The sequence below is a fragment of the Desmodus rotundus genome, chromosome 1 (assembly GCF_022682495.2).
Source record: "Desmodus rotundus isolate HL8 chromosome 1, HLdesRot8A.1, whole genome shotgun sequence".
NCBI lineage: Eukaryota > Metazoa > Chordata > Mammalia > Chiroptera > Phyllostomidae > Desmodus > Desmodus rotundus.
In genome coordinates this window covers 168,674,504-168,693,866 of record NC_071387.1, presented here as the reverse complement: position 1 = coordinate 168,693,866, position 19,363 = coordinate 168,674,504, and the positions used below count along the sequence as shown (strand labels likewise).

The following is a 19,363-nucleotide window of genomic DNA, read 5'->3' as shown; positions in this document are numbered from 1 at the left end:
AGAATATGAGTTTTATGATAGCTATAAACATCTAAACCATCCTCTGTCATATGAGGAGATGAACTTTATATTGTGATTTTATTTTGTACTTAGAAAGATATGCATTCATCTGCTTATTAAAATTTGCCTCTGGTGGAAAAGTCAGTTGAACCTCCAAACAGATTTTGAACTACCCATTTCTGGCTGCTTCTTTGCTCCCACCTTAATCCAGGCCAATGTTATCTCTGTAGACTATTAAAATCGCCTCTGAATGGTCTCCCCACAGCATCCTTGCTTCCTTCCGACCCACCCTCCACAGGACAGCCAGCATGAGCTTTAGAAAATGTCGGTCTTATCATGTCACCCTCTACTCGGTGGCTTTTCACGTCAGCCTCACCTTGCATCGGTCTCTCTCTCCTGCTGTGTCCCGCTGGTCTGAGGAGGGGCAGTGCTGTCGTTGTGCAGTGGGTCAGGGAGGAATATGTGTGAACCTGTGACTGACCTGGGTTTGGTTGGTACTTCTTTCCCCCCTCGTGCCTGAAAATGAACAGTACAGTGACCCCATTCTGACAAGGGCATGTGTCTGTCTGAGCTGCTGTAAAAAAAATACTAGAGACTGGGTGGCTCAAACAGCAAACACTTACATCTCACAGTCCTGGAGGCGGGGAAGTCCGAGATCAGGGTTCCGGCAGGTTTGGAGTCTGGTGAGGCCTGCTTCCCGGTTTTCAGATGCCTGCCTTCTTCCTGTGTTCTCCCGTGGTAGAGAAAGAGAGAGAGCTCTGGTCTCCCCTTTTTCTTACAAGAACATTAATCCCATTATGAGGGCCTTACCCTCATGACTTTATCTAAACCGAATTACCTCCCAAAGGCCTCACCTCCAAATACTCTTACACTAGGGGTTAGGGCCTCAACTCCTAATTTTGGAGAACATAAACATTGAGGCCATAGCAATGTGATGATGCCCAGGGCTCAGATTGCTTGGCCATGAGGATCTGGGTTACCACCTGGAAAGATGAGAGGTATCTAGACAGGTAATGGGGAAAGGAGAAAATGAGTATCGGTTGTGTCTCTTAGGCTAATTGCCGCAGTGGGGGCTGAAGTTTGTCCCACGAACTCTGGTCTGCTAGGTTTTCTCTCCCAAAGAGAGGTCCCGTAGACTCCTGGAGTTGCTGCTCCATGCCTACGCATGAGGAAGCGGATGGGAATGAGGCAAGGGGCGGACCGGGGTGGACACAGCGATGTCACCCAGTCTCTCTTCAAGGTAAGGCTTGCACTGGCCTGTGAGGAGGGTAGTCCGCAGACAGCCTCCAGCCACGGGCTCCTCCAGAGTCTGCCCCTGCTGAAGAGTCACACCTTCCTGAGGTTACACCCTTCTGGTGGGGGTGCAAGGGCCTGGACGTCTCTGCCCAATGTGGCACAACTCTGGTGAGCGATCCTTGCCCGGAGCTGCCTGCTGGGGCTTGGTGGGGCCTACATCACAGTTTGGCTTCTCCTTTGCTCAGTCTTCTTTCCTCCCCCTTCTTTTAACTTGATGCCAACCCCTAATAAGCACCTTGCACTCAACGTTTGTCTCAGCATCAACTTCCAGAAACTTAAACCTGCTATGGGTGAAATGCTTTGAAGGCAAAGGAGGAACTCACCAGCTAGGGAATTTGAAGCAAGCTAGTTCACTCTCTGGAACCTCCATTTCTGCTTCGGTAACACGGAGATAACGATGTCTGCCTCTCAGAGTTGTGTGAGACTCAAGTGAGCTCAAGTGTGTTAAATCACCTGGCACAGTGGTCAGCATATAACAGTGTGTAATGTTTAAAAGGGGAGCGCCCACAGAAATGGACAGTTGCCCAAGCTGACGCAGCTTTGTGAGTTCTTTGTTGAGGCGGGAGAGCTGAGTTCTGTTTTCTGGCTGCTTTGTCGATGACAACAATGGCTACTTGTTACACAGCATGGACTGTGAGTCAGCCACGTGAATGTCTCACATGTATTAACTCATTTAACCCACACAATAACCTGGCGAGGAGGAAGGTGCTGTCTTAGTGCCATTGTACAGGTGAGGAAACTGAGGCACAGAGAAGGTCATCAATTGGTCCCAGGTCCTGAAGGTTGGCAGTGGGAGAGCTGGGCTTCAAACTCAGCAGCCTGGCTCCAGAAGCGGTGCTCTTGCCCACTAATGGACATTGCCTTTTGCCTGAACTTTATTCTACGAAGAACCTGATGCGGAATAAGGTGACCCAGCCTCTGACCTAACCACTTCCCCATAACGCCCTTCCAGGACTAAGTGTTTTGAATAGGAAAGAAGGAGAGGATGAGGAAGATGTCACCTGCCTGCAGATGGGCCACGGGTCATTAATCATTTCTGAAGCATTGAGGTGGGAGAATCCAACACCTACATCCCCAGGCTGAGCCCCCAGCCAATGGGAGCCCCCCGGCAGAGGGTAGGAGGGCAGGAGCAGAACGGAGACATTGACAATGGTAGCTTCTTTGCAAAATTTTGGGTATTTGCAAATAATTAACTCAGCTTTTTCAATATGTGTTTATTTGCTTAAATTAACAAAATATAGGTTACATGCTCTTTTCAGGTAAACTGCTTTTTCACTGAAACAGAGAGCAATATTCACAACTTGGATTGCTATACACTAAGAGTTTTAATTTTTAAATACCAAGCCCGAATTTTGTACAAAATCAACACTTGGTGTAATGTTGTCCAAACATGTGAAGCATTTTAAATGTTAGGTCCGTTACTTTTTGTTCCAGCAAAGCAGACAAAGATCATGATTCAAAACACACTGTTAATATTTTATTAAATGCCTTCAGGGCTTAATAAATATAGTATGCACATTGGGGCAGCTACTCAAATACAAATTCACCAGTTACCCTTGTAGGGTTATGAAAGGTCAGCCTCAGTCTCATGGCCAATGGGGAGTGAAAATTTTTTTAAAGAAAGAATAAAAGAATTGAATGGCAATACGACGGGGGTGGTCATAAGCCTGAATTGAAAGGAGAAAGGAAAATATGCCACTTGGTTGGTCAGTTGGTTGGTTCAACGTAACAGTGGTCAAAAGCCTGAAAATCATGTGGTAGTGACCTATTTTCTGTGTCACAATGTGATTACTGTTATGCCATCCTGGCCCTGGAGTGCTAGTAACCTTGGATGGTTTCATTTCTTAGTTCTCTGAGGATGGCCCCAGAGGCTCTCCTTCCAGTTTTCATGCAGGTTAATGAGCTCTTTAGGCAGGGTTGGCCAACCCTTTCCTCAGCTCTGCACTTATGCATAGCTGTCCATATAACTTACTACCCAAACTGGGACACTGTGGAGAGTTTAGGTGATACAACTGGCAATTACTCTGGGACAACAGGCATAAACCAGGGTTGTCCCAGGCAAACCAGGATGCTGGTCACCCAACAACATACAAAACTAACATTGTAACCGTGGTTCTCAGAAGGTCACTGTATACTACCCATGGGGTTAGATCTAATTAAACATCTCATATCCAGAGTCAAGAGCTACAAAGAGGCTTTAGAATGTACCCCATAACAACTTTTTATTACTTTTCCTAGACCTTTTTCTCTCTCCAAATGAAATTTTACTTAGAAGGCTGACAGAGCAAACCAATGACATTTGAACCACTCAGTGACACGGCGTGAGGGCTGAGAGTCTCTCCTTCTCCCCTTGCAGCCCTGGAAGGTCCCTGGCGGGACCTCAGCTCCTCAACATTGGACAGCTTTAAAACCACTCTTCGGGACCACACTCTTCCCATCTCAACATTAACTTGTTCCTCAAATGTTCCCCCATGATCCACTTTGGTGGGAAAGTATGAGAGCTTGCTATTCTAGATTTCCTGGCTCCTTTTCCAGGTAGACAGGCCCAGAGCAAACTGGAAGTCTGCAACTCTTATGGTAGGTCCTCGACACATAACTGCTGAAAGAATGAATATGTTACAGGACCCTAAGAGCTGGGGACCTCACAGGCCACATGGTCAGCCTCCAGGGTGATTTCTTCAGGGCATTGATGAGCTATATTAATAATGCACGGAAAGCAGGTTTTGGGCCCAGAGTTGTGTTTGCAATTGCAGAAACCACAATATTCCCTTCACCCTCCCTGTGCAGTGGCAATTGGAAACCCAAGCAACTTTGGAACTTTGTGGTTGTGAGGCTGAAGGAAGGAGCTTTAAGCACAGTGGCAGGAGAAATGCACCAGGAATTGATAAAGCCACAGGGTAAATGATGAGAACTGAATGAAGCTAATGGGGAAGCGCTTTGGCCAAGAGAAGAAGTCAGCATCCAGCATTCAGAGGTGGGCCCGGTCTTCTAAAGCAATGTGCTGGGGACTTTGGGACGAGAGGAAGCAAAATAATCAACAGTACCTAGCACTACAAAGAACAGTTGAAGCTACCAACCTAGAGGCAGTTTTCACATAAACACAGACACAGTACCAGAGGGTCCCTGCTTATGGTCAGTCAGCCACATGTATGTGACATCCTGTCTGTACTGCTTAACCTGGTGCCTATGCCCGAGGAAAGCCTACCCGCTGGGCTCCACCCACCCATTACAATCATCATCACGGCTGGAATCATGATTCAAGTGTCTGGGAAGAAATAATGAGTCACCATAAGCTGGCTATGTATTTTAAAACATATTAAGGGACCATAAACCTCACAGGCATCATCTTGTTATACAGAAAGTGTGTGTCTATACTGTGTGTGCGTGTCCACCTGTGGGGCTTTTATAGAACAGATAACAAGCCTAAGCCAGCAGTATGATTTCAAGGTCTCCTGCTCTCAATCTTAATGAGTCTGAAGCCAGACACAGAAATATTTATGGAGACCCTGGGTGGGGTCCTGGGAGACTATCTCCGTCCAGTCTTTCTCAGCTCTGGCTGCACGAAGGAACCGTGCGGCCATTTACAAACTACCCAATGCTGGGCTCCACTCTAGACCAAGTTGATCAGAATCTCAGAGGGTGAGGCCTCAGCTTAGGTGTTTCTAAAAAGGCCTCCCAAGCTGATTCTAATGTGCAGGCACGTGGAGAACACAGCCTAGACTCTTTGCTGCTAGTGAGTAGCTGCTGGTTATTCTAATACTCCAAACAAGTCAGACCTTAGATCTCAGGACAAAGTCCTCCCCTACTCCCTCAGCTCCAGCCCTGAGGAAAAGCCAGCTCTTCTTTGTGGGTCAGGAGGCCTCTGAGCCAGGTCTCCTGGAAGGAGCTCTGCTCAGGACACAAGGCTGAGCACTGTTGGGCCGTCTGAAAATATGCTCCTAAGGCCACACCTAGCGAAGGTAGCTGGAGCAGAGCAAGGCAGGCCCGGGCAGAAATCTAAGTGTGGCTGGGCTTTCCTTAGTCAAGATTATTTATTTTCTGTTGAAATTTTACCTTATTTCTGCAGTGACTATGTGAGAACACCCTTTTCAATAACTCGCCCTCCTGTGTCATTTCTGGTATTTTTGATTTTTTAATAAATGCAATTTTTATATATACAACTACTCATATTTTCATCTATCTGGAAAATATTATAACTTTCACACATTCAACTAAATAGTCATTAATAAGGTAACATGTCAAGCACCATATTTTTGCAACTCGAAAGAAATTTACCATGTGTTGTATATTAGTCAAGGAAAAATAGAATTTCTAAATTCCGTCAGCATCAGCTTACAACTAGATATCCAGAAGAATATATACAGCTTATTATATTGGAGATGCATAAAGTCACACTGAAGAAGGCGCTGCCTGTGTGTTAAAAATCAAGGGCCCGGAATGACCTGAGAAGCATTTACAGCACTGAGGACAGTCCCTGCTCATTTAGTCTGAGCCATTTGTGAAGACGTGCTGGCTGCCAGTCTCCAGCAAACGACAGTCATGTGCAAAGCCATATTTGAACGGCCTACTTCTCATTTCCCAAATGTACTTCTAAAACTGTCCACTTAGATACCTAAAAGCACCGCTTGCTTTTCCATTTTCCTCTCCAGTAATTCTTTTAAACTCTCATCTCTGTGCTTGAAGTACAAGTAATCAGAGAAGGAGGCACCCCGCCGGGCGCTCTGCAGCGCCCTGAGGCGGGGACACTCGTCTCTGTGGGCGCCATCTCTCTCCTGGCCGCCCTCCGCCCTAACACTGTCCTTGCTCTTCTCCTGGCGGTCTTCTCTCTGCCTGTCCCCCTTCTCCTCCTCCTCCTCTTCCTTCTCTTCCTCCTCGCAGACTTCCTGGAGTGCCCTGGGGGCCAGCTGGGGCTTGGTGGAGAGATCCTGGGGCACACAGAGCTGCCTGCTCTGGGGGGCCAGGCCCGGGCTGTCCTGCTCCACCTCGTAGCAGTTGTCCTCATCCTCCTCTTCATGGCAGGAGCTGCCCTGGGCGCTGTCCCCATCGGACCGGAACACCCGGCGCTTCTGGGACAGGTCAAAGGGCTCCTCTTGTTCCAGACTCCTCAGGACCCCTGCTGTCTGCGCCAGGGCAATTCTCCCCCTTCCAAAACCTGCGAGAGCAAAGGCAGCGGTCAGGCCCCAGGAAGAGCCTTTGAAAATGGATGGTTGCATGGTACTTGGGGCCATTTACTGTAGTTTAATTTCGCATTTTAAAAATAGAGAACCAGGATGTGGCGATGGGTCCTGTCTCAGATGAAGTCTACACAAGTCTGACGCCTTTAAGATGAATTTGGCAACAAGCACCAAAAGCTTAAAATAAGCCTAGCTCTGACTTAGCAATTACACTACTGAGAATTTAAACTATGAAAATTGGCAGGTGTACAAAATCTGTGTATAAGGATGCTCGTCACCACAATTTTTATAATGCAGCTGTGACAGGTTTGTTTAAATAAATAATAGTACATCCATGCAATGAACTGTGTGTGGAAGATGTAGAGACCTAATAATCATAAAAAAGGATTCTCTATATATTTTAAGCAGAAACATATTTATTCTTATATTTATACTGTAGACTCAACTCATTCATTTTCTCTTCTTCTTTGTCTCTTTCAAAAAATGAAAGATGTATGTCCAAAATCTCATAAATGAGGTGATTTTGACATTTTTTAATTTCTAATGTATTTATTTTATTCTTTCCAGTGAGCATATATTTTAGCATAAGAAAAAATAAAACAATAATAAAGGCATTTTCATCTTAAAAAAAAGGAAAGATGGTCTCTTTCTCCTGTCTCCGCCACGGCACATAGCACACTGCTTTGGACAGAGTCACTTACTGCCTGTTTATTGAGGGACTGCCTGATTAGGTGACTAAGGAGCAACCTGCCAAATTTGGTAGTTCTGGAACATGAACTCCTCACCGCCGAAGGACCTGGGACTCAGACAATAAATGAGGCGAGAATTTCCCATCCATTCAGTCAGGACCCAGGGAGGGAAACGTGAGCCCCTGCTCTGCATCCTGGCTGATCAGCCCCACCGGGCAGGAAACTTGCCCTCTCGTGAGATATCTGGTTGTGCACAGGTGAGAGGAGGCCTCACCTGTTACAGACAGGCTTCTGCTGACAACAGAGCCTGCAGACCTGGGATTTCAAAAGGAAAGAAAACTTGCATGACCTTAAACAGCTGTGCGAGTAAGTGGCTATAATACAGGCTTTAGAGTCAGCATGGTCTGTGTTCTAATTCTGACTCTGCCACTTTTCCATTGAGCAACTTTGGGCAAATTAATGTCTTGAAGCCTCCCTTGTCCCATCTGTAAAATAGGTATAACAGAAGTTCCTGCAGCCTGAAGCTGCTGTGAAGATTTAAGGGGGCAAGGCACCTGATGCAGTGCCTGGAACAAAAAAATAATAAAGGTACGGACTGGCATCATTACAAATGTCCCAGTTTACTTTGTAGGATTCACTTTTACGTACTACTCAGATCTTAGCATTTTGTCTGTTATAACACAGCGTGTTCTGGCTACCCTGCTATAGCCTCAAAAATTACACTCTCTTTTTTGACCATAAGAATAAAATAAAGGCTCCTATAAACAAAGTCACCTCGCATTTGTTACCCACTGGCCTCGGCAGGCTTGGGGACGTCACGGTAGAGTGCTTACCTTGAGAATGGAGGCCCCGCTCCATGACCCCATGTTTGACTTTCATGTGGCGCGTCAGGTTCCCCTTCAGGGTGAATTTGCTGGGGCAGTAGAGGCACTTGAAGGGTTTGCTGTCAGAGTGCAGGTGCATGTGGCCCATCAGGTTGTGCATGCGGTTGAATTCCTTCCCACACAGCTGCCGGAGACAGTGATAAGGAGAACACAGGTTACTCGCATGCAGGGGTCCCTGCCCCTGTGCACCCGTGCTCCCAGGCCCGTGTGAGGCCCTTTGTTTGGATCTGGGCATCTTAAGCTGCTTCCAAAGGAGATGTCCCCTTGGAAGTCAGGGAGGGGCTGGGTTGTGCCCCAGCTCAGGGGTGGAGCAGGTAGGCATGGATTTGTGAGATCTTGGTGCTATGGCACAGGGTATTTAAACTCAACGGAAACATCACAAAGTTATTAAAGCTTCTTTTGAACCTTTTTGAAAAGGTGGCAAGCTGATCCTAGAAAAGCAATTGCTCAAAATGTGCTTCACCTGAATAATAAGGACACAATTATTTGTTTAATATTTATGGAGTATTTACAATATGGAAGGCACTGTCCTAAGGCTGCCGTGGTATGCCTCACTTAATCCTGCCATCAGTCCTATGAGATAGGTGCTGTTGCCACTCCACTTTACAGATGGACAGACTGAGGTTTTGCGATGAAGGGGTTGGCTAAGGCACACAGCTGGTGGGTGCTGGAGCTGGGGGTTAGAAACTCCGGTCATCGGCTACCAGAGGCCAGATGGGCAACCACCGCATCATACTGCATCCCCCCAACAATCTCTTCTGGTAGACTATAGCAGGCAATACTTTTCTAATTTTTTAAAATTTGCTAATTATTGGAATGCATTTCAAAGTTAAAAGGAAGAAGAAGACATGTAAAGGAAGGAATGTATCTTTTCTTTGGGTAGAAATTTGAAGTATTGGAAATATTACCTCAGGTATACAAAAAGTAAACAGGTTTGATTCATTTTTTTCTGTGTCATTTCTCTTGATTTCTACTAAAGTGCAAGTGCATGACGGAGCACAGCAGTGGTTCTCTCTTCTTTCACAAGAGAGACTGTCTTTTCAAAGGCCCTGCTTGCAGACCGGGACAGCGTGAAGCAGCAGCTGCTGCTCTGGTGCTTCGCTTGTTCTTGTTGGCCCCACACCTTAGCAGAGCAGGGCTGGAGACTCCAGCCCCTCCTTGGCTGGGCTGGGAGGAATGCAAAGAAGGATTTCTATGTCTGCGCTTGGACCAGACTGTTAAAGGAGGGAGGGACATTCATTCTCCTTCCTTCCCCAACTTCAGATGCCTGGGGCGTGAAGGCAGCAATAGACAGAGATGACACAGAGAGAGAACTTGGAGTGCAGTGTCCTCTGAATCTGACATCATTTTTCCATCTTCACTGAGAGGTATTTTCAGGGCCAATGGTGGGGATTGCGGATTGAATTTTTTATTGATGAAGGCAACGTTTTCCTCAGCTGGCTGTGGAGGTGTGAGTTGAGCTGGCCTGGAAGAAGGGGTCAACCCAACAAATGGCAACCTTAAAAGATTAGCCCAAAAGAATGTTGGGTGGTAGGAGGGAGCCAGCCTGGGATTACGAATTTGTCACAGATAATCAGCACATACAGGGCCCGGCCGAAGTAACGCCTGCGTGAGTGTGGTCGGTAGGGTAATAATATGGGTGTAATAATTTATAGTTTTAATTCGAACATTTCACCTAAAATGTCATATGGGTGAGTGTGATATTGTTATGTTACAGAATCACATGCTTATGATTTTATAATAAAAAAGGGGCATTATTTGTGCTGGATCCTGTAGAATCTAATGAAAGGTTGGTAGCGTATTTTAAAACAATTCACATTGGTGAGTTTTAAGTACATTTTCCCTTTTTACTTCTTTATAAGCAAGTATGAATTCAGCATACTGGTGTTCTATACTCAGTGTTCGGAGTATCTGCACACCATATTCATTTGGAAACGTGGACTCAAGAAGGGAAAAGCTGAGAAGTTGGTCTGATTCCAACATCCTCAGAAGCCCTCCATGTGAGATGGATATTTGCTTTCTTTTATTTTCAACAGAGACAATTTATTAAGATATCATCAACCTGTGCTTAGTTTTGCACAGGTGTGCAAATTCTGGCAACTTTTTGATCCATGTATTAGCTTAGTTTATGCAGTTCTCCATTCTGGCTAAAGAAAAAAAGCTGTGAATCTCAAGATTCTCCATTAGATGTTTCCAGTAGTGGGCCACTTTAGAAAAAAGTATATTTCATTTGCTTCCTGATTATTTGGAGTGATGCTGCAGCAGAAGATCTGAAGACAGCAAAATCCAGCTCCTCTCCCTCCCCACACCCCGCCAACAATGAGATACATAGGGAGACAGGAGCTGGAGGCTGGAAGATCAGGCTACTGCACTAGTCCGAGCCCAAATGTGTCTCGTGGTCCTACAGGCCAATAGAGAGATATTAGCAGCTGGACTAGTCTGAAAGGATTTTATAAAGAAGATGGAATTTTAGCCTAACTTTGAAGAATGTGTAGAGAGCCCTTTGTTTTGTTTTGACATAAAAATAAAGTATTTTCATTAAACGTTTTTAGATACCACATTCCATCTTAAACTACAGGCAAGGTAACTACCACTGTTGGGATCGCCATCAGCTGCTTATTGCTGCCACAGCTGCTGTGACTTTGGGGTCAGAGCAGATGCTGCAATTCACCTGCCCCGAGGTCCCAACTCCCTTCCCCCTTCCCCCTCTCCCCACCTCACACACACAGGTGTGCACACATCACAATGGCTACCACTGGGCATTTTCCAGAGTCATCCTCGGCCTTAGATAAGCAATGTTTATGATCCTTTATCATAGCCCAGTGCATGTTTTTCTGTTCGAATGTTTTCTGGCTCTCTTCATTCACTACTGAGCTTTCTGGGACATTTCAATGGAACATGGGGACATTGGGATATTAAAATGATATTGTCCCCGGACTCAAGGCCTATGGCCTCAAGGAAGATCCACTGTGGGACATGACTGGTAGACTATATTATTTGATGTGTGATTGGTAAAGGAGACTGATTTCTGTGCTGTTGGTAAACTTTCATTTTCATCTACCAGAGTTATATATACTTTATGGATTATGGTGCTTACTGGGCCGGCCAATGGAGAGCTTTCCCAGGGCTGAGTGGAGGTGTGTCAACTCCGGAAGATGTTTGGGGCACTCAAAGGTGCCAAAATCATCTTTAAAAAATGCTTGGGCTACCTTCATTTTCTTTGTGGCTAACCTTAGTATTAAGCCAAGGGGTACACACATAGCGATACTTAATATCTAGGTATTTGTTTGGGGGAATAAATAAACAAGTAAGGAAAATATCACCACCCCATGCAAAAACTCCAAAAAGCAGCCATCACCAACTAGTTTGTAAACCAAAATCCTCGTAGTAGAAGAATAAAGACAATTAACTGAGGCCCCAAGATACTTGGGACCATTCACACCTCGGCCGTTGGCACTTTTAGTTTCTTCCTCTTGACCTCTGATCTTTCTACAAAGCCCTTCGGTTATTACCTAGAACACGTGGCCCCTTCATCTTTCTCAGCAGATTATCCTCACAAGACAATACATGAGTGTATGGAGACATTTTGTGTCTCTGAATTTCAGAAACAGGCCTCTTAGTCACTGTTAGTGAAGAGGAGAAAGAAGATTGGGTCAATTAAAGATGGCGCCCTCGGTGGGGTTTGAGATATGAGCTCTGAGCATCCTCACTGTGATAGAGGAGGGGAGTTAGACTGGAAGGAAAAAGAAAGGTTGAGAAGGAGAGCCAACACTCTAGTTTCTTCCTCTGAGAAAAGCAGCCATCTATGTCAAAGGCCCCTCTAAACAGTGACACGTGAGGCTAAGAGCTTACTCAAGTCAATACTTGCTGAATCATCTCCCACCCAGGTCTGCAAAGATTAAAATATAGGCAGGTGCTGGTACAGGAGGCTGCTGGAGAGGTGAGGCCTCAGCTGTCATCCTGCAGGTGGCCCTCTCAACCAGCCCACCCCTCCTGAACTCTCAGTTCCTCTAAGGAGGGATATTAGTAAGCCTGACATGAAGTCTCAGCTCTTCCTTTGAGGTCCACTTTTGTGCCTACTTTTAAGAGGTAGGTGGACTTCAACATTTGATAGAAAATAAGAACAAATGTTTCAAACTGCCCTTTAAAAATAGGTTGCATGGATCATTTGGCTTTGAGATGGCAGAACAGAAAGGTGACAGTGAGACCCCAGAGGGATCGAGAACTGGCTCCATTTTCTCTTATGTAAAATGTCGATGATAATAATAGTTTCTTATGAAGGTTGTTATAAAGATCAAATGGGATCATTTATGTAAAGGGTTTGGCAAATAGAGCTCAATAAATAGAGCATTTATTACGATCATTATCATGTATGTAGTAGACTCTCATATTCCAGAAATAGAAAGATCTTTGAAGATGAGAGTGCTATCTTTTTAAACTAAATTATTTGGAGGGGATATTGAAGGAAGTGAGGAACTCTTTGAGTAAATACCTGCCAGGTTACTTGAGGTATGATAGAAATGGAAGCAGTTGTGCCTGATGGAAAGAGATTTGTCTTAGATTGCAGGGTTTGAGGGAGCCCATTATCTGGCTCCCTGATCCTTAGCCCTTTAAACAACTGGCAGGTGCCCTGTTTCTCATCTTCATAGGAGTTCCAAATTCCAGCTTCCTGGTCTCTCTTCTCTCCCCAGTCCAGGGCCTAGAGATGCCTCAGGCAACTTCCCATGAGCCCCAGCGACAATGCTGACATCCAGAGTTGCAGAGAAGTCAGGTCAGCTGTGTGCATAGACAGGGTGACGGCAGCAGGCAGCTGCTGGACTGGGGCCAGATGCCCACAAAGACAAGAAGAGACACACTGTTTTGTGCCAACCAGCCTGGTCTGAGCCTGAAGACTGAGATGCACCAGGACGCCTGTGTTTTCCTATTCTGAGAGCAAAGGTCAAAGAGCTGCAGCCTGCAGCCCAGGAGAATGGCCACCGCTAAACTGCCCTTCCCTGACATTCTCCTCTCTCTCTCTCTCAGTAAGAAGGGTGTTCCTTTCCTCAAAGGGAGAGAGAGGGAGGGAGGGAGAGAGAGACTGTAAACTGTCCAAAAGGGCCGTGAGAAAACAGGAAGCTTTGAAAAGTACAAGAGAAAGCAAGATGAAATCTATTTGCAGGCGGCCCCCTGGGGACATGTGAGGCATTGTTAAGCAGGCAGTTCATACAGCTATATCCTTCCTTCTGCTGAGGAGGGCTTTGCTGCCAAAAGGCTGCTATCTGGTCACTGCCTTAACCCCCTCAATGCCAGCCTGAGAACCTTGGTCTCAAGTACTGAGCCCCTAAAAGTCCCACGTGGTTTCTCCTTTACATGACGTCCAAGAGCTTGGAGGGGAAGATGGAGCCTGTTTGGTAGAGGTGGTGGGGACCCTTTCAAGGACACTGCAGCCTCTTCTGTCAGCTCTGCCTTAGGCCTTCAGGCCTCTGCTTCAGACCAAGCTGCAGATGACCTGGTGATTCATAACTTAGGCAGCTCCCGGCTTCACCCATCTCAAAGGAGAATTTGTCCCGGAAATTCTGGATGGCTGCTTTTCCTGGACAGGTTTCCCAAAGACGGCAGCTGGTTCTTTGCTCTTATGGAGTGTGGCGGCTACAAGGGTAACATCCAAGTGCACCCCTGCGTGCTTACGCACAATCTGGGAAGCATCTTCAGAAACACGGCTAAGTGCACAGGCTCAGGTCCCTGGAGAAACTCCAGCTGGCTCCAAGAAGCAAGGAGCCCAGAAGTCGAGCCAATAGCAAAAGAGCCCACAAGGGCAGTAATTTTTTTATAAGAAAAAAACCATAGAATGGAAACCTTTCCTCTCCTCTAATTTTCCATTCTATTGTTAATGCTTAATCCCACAGTGAGCGAACTTTGCTGCTTGCTGTGGACAGCTGTTTCCATTGAGCATGGGCTGCGGCCGGAGAGAACCAGGTCCTGTTGCAACAGGGGGAGGGGTTTATTTTAGGAAGGATTTTTAGTGGTGAGAGTACCAAGAAATTAGAATCTGTTACTTAAAGAATCTGTCCCCTCCTTTTTTTTTTTTTTTTTTTTTGCAAGGTTTGGGGTAAAGGAGTCAGAGCTAAGTCTCAGTATGGCTGGAGCGAGGCCTGCCTTTATTTTTTCCAGCCATGCCAACCATGTGAAAGGAATAAGTCTGCCCTGTTACCACAATAAAGCCTGGTTTAGTGGTCTGGGGCTGTTCTCCACGCTCACTATGTAGCCTGCCAGCCACTCCTCTCTGATGGCTATGGACTGCATAGCAATGAGCAAAGGAGCCTCCATTCCTCTCCCTACTCCCAAACCCCCAACAAGCTCCACCCAGGGCCAGATTTCCAAAAATCCATCACAACATGGATGAGAAGCAAAATCCACAGGACATCATCTCAAGATGGCCCACCCACTGTGGCATCTGGAGCAGATATGCTCTCACATTCCTTTGAAATGAAGAAGGCGACAGTAGGCAGAGGACACCAAGTGGGGTGGCACTTTGCAGGGAGATGGGAACAAATAGAGAAAGAACCTGGAATTTTCCAGGAGACAGAGACCTCCTGATCAAGGAAGGTGACTGACACCTGTTCTTGTTTCTGAAATGTCTAAGAATGGAGAAGGGCCACTTAAGTTTGTTAAAAATACACTTTAACATCCAATGATTTCTGTTCTAATGATATATACATTCTCCTAGGCAGCCTCCTGACCCACAGCGTGGTCCACTAAGAGAGCCTACCCCCCAGGAAGAAGTGGCCCTGAGCAAAATCAGTCCAATTCCTGTGCCAGGCCCACCTCCCATTGGAGATTAGAAACTGAGCACCATTTCTGAGCTGACATTTAATGCCACAAGTACCTCTTTTATGGTGTGACCAGTCATCCAGAGCCGAACGCACACCCAAGGAGAGGTCAAACTGAGTTTCTGAACCATAAAGTTGACCATCAGACGCCCTTTGAACCATGTATGGTGCACTACCACCGAGGCAGAGTGAGGGCACTTGTTCATGAGGAAAGGCCGGAAACATCCTGCTGGGCTGGCTCACTGCATTTTATTGGGCCCCGGCTGTACTCCATTGTACAGCCTTATATGCACTGAGAGAACCCTCTGAATCCTCAGATACCTCCGGGCCAAGAAATCCCCCAGGCCTCTCTGAGGCCCTTGATATAGAGACAGGACTGCCCCTGTGCTCCCAGATCACACATAGCCTGCAAGCCCTTCCCCTGTATTGGCTCCACCCCCTGACATAACCTTCCATTTCAGAGACATTTTCTGCCTAGTTTAACCAGTACTGCTGAATCTGAATTGATGAGGTGGAGGTGGGAGTTGGTTGGACGGGACAGGTGTGAATTTTTATGGGACTGTTAATTATGCAGTGGCTCCCTTCATATTTTAACAATTTTATGCGCTCTCTACCACCAGTTGATAAGATAAAAACATAATATGTGTCAAAGTCTAAGAATAAACTCAACACAAGGAATGAAGAGTGGGAAAGAGATCCTGTTTGCACCTCCATTGTAGGAGAAAGGAAACCCCTGGCAGGCGGGAAGAGCTCTATTAAAAGTGAAGGGGTCAAAGGGCCCCGTGAAGTGGGTAGGAAATCACAGAAGTGTCTAGACCCACAGGAGCGTCCAACCTGCAGCCCGCAGGTTGCGTGTGGCCCAGGATGGCTATGAATGCAGCCCAACACAAAATCGTAAATTTACTTAAAACATTATGAGATTTTTTTTGTTTTTGTTAGTGTTTGTGTATTTAATGTGTGGCCCAAGACAACTCTTCTTCCTCCAGTGTGGCCCAGAGATGACAAAATGTTGGACACCCCTAGTAGAGAGAGAGAGAGAGAGAAGAGCTGGTCTGTGGGTGTGCGTGCGACCTGAGCAGTCACGAAGGACACCCAACTCAGAAGGGTGCTCAGTTTGGCATAATGCCCTGCATTTACCGTCTTAAATTCCTTATAACACTTGAACAAGGGGGCCTCGAATTTTCCTTTTGCACCTGGTCCTGCATGCAGCTTCCCCCCGCCCTTCAACTCAGATGACTCAAGATGGACATAAATTGACTTTCAAACCACTGGAACTTGAAGGAAAGGAGGGGAAACACAAGTGGGTGGCAGGAAAAGGGCTGGAGGGGGAAATCTCCCTCCCCCACCTCCGGAGAATGCCCACACAGGTCTAGGGAAGCTCTGGTTCCTGACCCCTCTCACCCCATCCAGGAGTGGCCAAGACAGGAAAGAAGTCAGCTTCACAGGGGGTTCCTTCAAGTGGGGAGAAACGCTGCAGAGGCATTAAGGCAAGAGCAGCCCCTGGAAGTAGGACACCCTACTTTAGAAACGGGGGTTGACTGAGAATATCATTTGGACCCCACCAGACATGCAGTAACAGAGAGAAGGCAAAATTCCATTTCAAACAGTAAGGCTCTAATGATGTGTGAGCAGGATGATTCCTCTCTTCTTCTCCCTCAGCCTTCTCCTCAAGACCTGGGTAACACTTGTGAGTATGTTCCTTGAATGAAACTACCCAATTGTGAGCACAATTCCTTTTCATTTTAGAAATGAAGGGAAATGATGCTGGGGCGGGCGTGGGGGCCAGCCTGGGAAGGCCGAGCCTTTCTGAGTGACAGCAGTCAGTGCCTTGGGTTTTATAGATCTGCAGCTCACACATTATCCCAGCCGACTGAATAAAAGCCCAACCAAGTCAGTGTGACACAGAGATTTTCACAAAGACGCTCCTTGGTCCTTAGGAATAAATGAGAAATGCTTCAGATGACTGTGCTTGGTTATTCCTCAGCCCAAGCGAGCGTTCCTGAGATCCTCTGAGGGCTAGTCTCAGAATCTCTGTCATCTTCCCTGGAAGACCTACCCTTAAATTATGTTATTCAGCCCAAGTATCAGGAGGGCAGGAGGGGAGGAGTGGGATGGGAGTGGGGGTAGTGCTAGAAGCTTCTCTGACTCCATTCTATATTCTACTTATTGGCTTATAAGGGGAAGAGGGCCACAATGGATTGTTCCTTCCTAGAACAGGAGCTCACCACATTACCTTCACCCTTTAACAACCTTGTTCTCCAAATGGGCCTTCTACCCTCAGACCTTCCCCTGCTGGCTGCCTCCATCCCCTGGGCTCTAGTTGCACAGCTGAGGGTCAGTGTGAACATAGGTGTGGTAGAAAGAGGGAAAGACCAACAGATGAGCCTGGTGTTGGCCATGGACCCACTCTGAGCCTCAGTGGTCCCACTGATGAAACCAATAAGAAGGTTCCCTGGAGACTCTTCCCCACTGGGCATTTGCACAACCCTCTGAGGCCTCCCTGTTTGCCCTCTCCCAGGGCCCCCTGCCCACCTTGCATTTGAAAGGCTTCACATCAGAGTGGACGATCATGTGTGCCTTGAGGGTCTGTTTCTGCACAAAACTCTTATAGCAGAGGTGACACTGGTAGGCGCGGATGTTGGTGTGGATCAGCACGTGTCTCTTCATGTTGGCCAACAGAGTGAACTCCCGCCCGCAAATCCCACACTTGTGCTCCTTCACGCCCTGGAGGGAGGCAAGGTGCAAAAACCTGTGGTTAGCAAGTATCGGGCTTTCATCAGGCTTGTTGTCTTTGTTTTTCTCTCTGCCACATAAATCCGTGAAGAGCTGGCTGATAGATCTTTAGTTCCAAGTGGTGTGGCTTTACCTTTTTTCATTACTATTTTCTTGGAAAATGTTGATTACATAATCTTCCTTTTTTCTTCTGAAAACCGTAAACTACATAAAGTTATGGGAAAAGAAAGCTATTGCTTTTGTGGCTCCTGCTGCTGCTGCTAGGGTTGATTCTACAGTGATGGCTCTCAGGGATACAGGATTTTGGTAAGAGCACAGTGCAATGCTATGCCAAATGAGTCTATAGTCTGGCTTTCATGATAATGAAAAAAATAAACCTCCTAAACTGATATCACTTCCCACATGAAAATCAACATTCTCTTGATTTCTCATCATATCCACAACTCATATCCACAGTTTAATAAATTACAACTTGATAATCACCTCTTGAGATGGTCCCCTGGGTCCCTCCAGCCACAGTGACCTCTGTGGGATTTGGGTATGGAACCCCCTTTCTAAGCCAGCTTCTGTCTATATAGAGAAATTTGATGAAGGATAGTTTTCTGAATTAGAAAATAGGACCAAAGGAGATTTTCTAGTTTCCTTGCTGTTTGTGGAGAAGTGCTTGAATAACTTAAGCATCAATGTCCTCAGCTGAATGAGCCCATGGCACTGAAGGGTGAGGTCAGGTCTCTATCCTGCCACTTACTGGCTGCAGAGCCCCAGATAAGGCTTTCAGCCTTTCCTGGTGAAGGCCTCCTCATCTCTAGCTGAAGGGGTGAGCCATGAGAAGCTGGGGACTTCTCCCAGCTGGACTGCTCTCTAGTCTTGATTATTGCAGATGAGTATGGATTTATGCTAATGAAAAGATCTCAATTTTATTGCCCTCCTAAGAAAACGATTTTTAAAAATGCATCGCATATTCAAACCATGAGTTTAAAATTATGAAATTAATGAAAACTATTTTCTTGATGGGTTATAAAATTTACTTCAGCATCGTTGCTCTTAAGATTCTCTCTAGCCCTGGCTGGTGTGGCTCAGTGGATTGAGTGCCGGCCTACGAACCAAAGTGTCACAGGTTCGATCGCCAGCCAGGGCACATGCTTGGGTTGCAGGCCAGGTCCCCAGTAGGGGGCGTGCAAGAGTCAACCACACTTTGATGTTTCTCTCCCTCTCTTTCTCCTCCCCTTCCCTTCTCTCTATTAAAAAAAAAAAATCATCTCTATACCTGGCTATGATCCAGTTGTGCTGGGACCAAGAAGTATTTACCTATCACTGTCTTCAGAGAATTCCAAGTAAAATTCGCGTGTGGGCTGGCCCAGAACCCACGTGAATGGGAGCCTGAACACAACTGTGGGGAACACAAGAAGCTGCTGTTCTTTAAAAGGATCAGTGAAACCACAGTGGAGGATCCTGTGGAGGTTGTTAGGGGCGAGGGGAGGGAAGGGGTGAAGAGAGGGAAGTCTTGTCAATAGTGTTCAAGAGCTCAGGTGCTGGAGCCAGAGATTCTGGGTGACCTCCACATGCCTCTGTGTCTCTTTCGCAATTTTCAAGTAACGATACCCATAAGTAGCTCTTAGCATTTTTGAAGAGGATTAAATGCGAAGTAAAGCAGCTGGCACATAGCAAGTGTTCAATAAATACTACCTCTTGCTATTTGCTGACATCCTTTATTAAAATGCATTTTGCTTTCTAATTTAAATGAGACTCATTTCAGATACCAGGCTGTTTCCCATTTT

General features: G+C 46.4%; 1 protein-coding gene across 1 annotated transcript in view; it reads right to left on the bottom strand.

Annotated features, from left to right (window-relative positions):
• Nucleotides 1-2,514: 2,514 nt before the first annotated feature.
• Nucleotides 2,515-19,363, bottom strand: part of ZNF366 (zinc finger protein 366) — a 61,708-nt gene continuing 44,859 nt past the window's right edge. The window contains exons 3-5 of the mRNA XM_024578579.4: nucleotides 17,385-17,576; nucleotides 7,993-8,167; nucleotides 2,515-6,448 (exon numbers count right to left, since the gene is read on the bottom strand). Of these exons, the coding sequence (XP_024434347.2) occupies nucleotides 5,901-6,448; nucleotides 7,993-8,167; nucleotides 17,385-17,576 (915 nt within the window). The 3' untranslated portion in view covers nucleotides 2,515-5,900. The remainder of the gene's footprint in view (nucleotides 6,449-7,992; nucleotides 8,168-17,384; nucleotides 17,577-19,363) is intronic.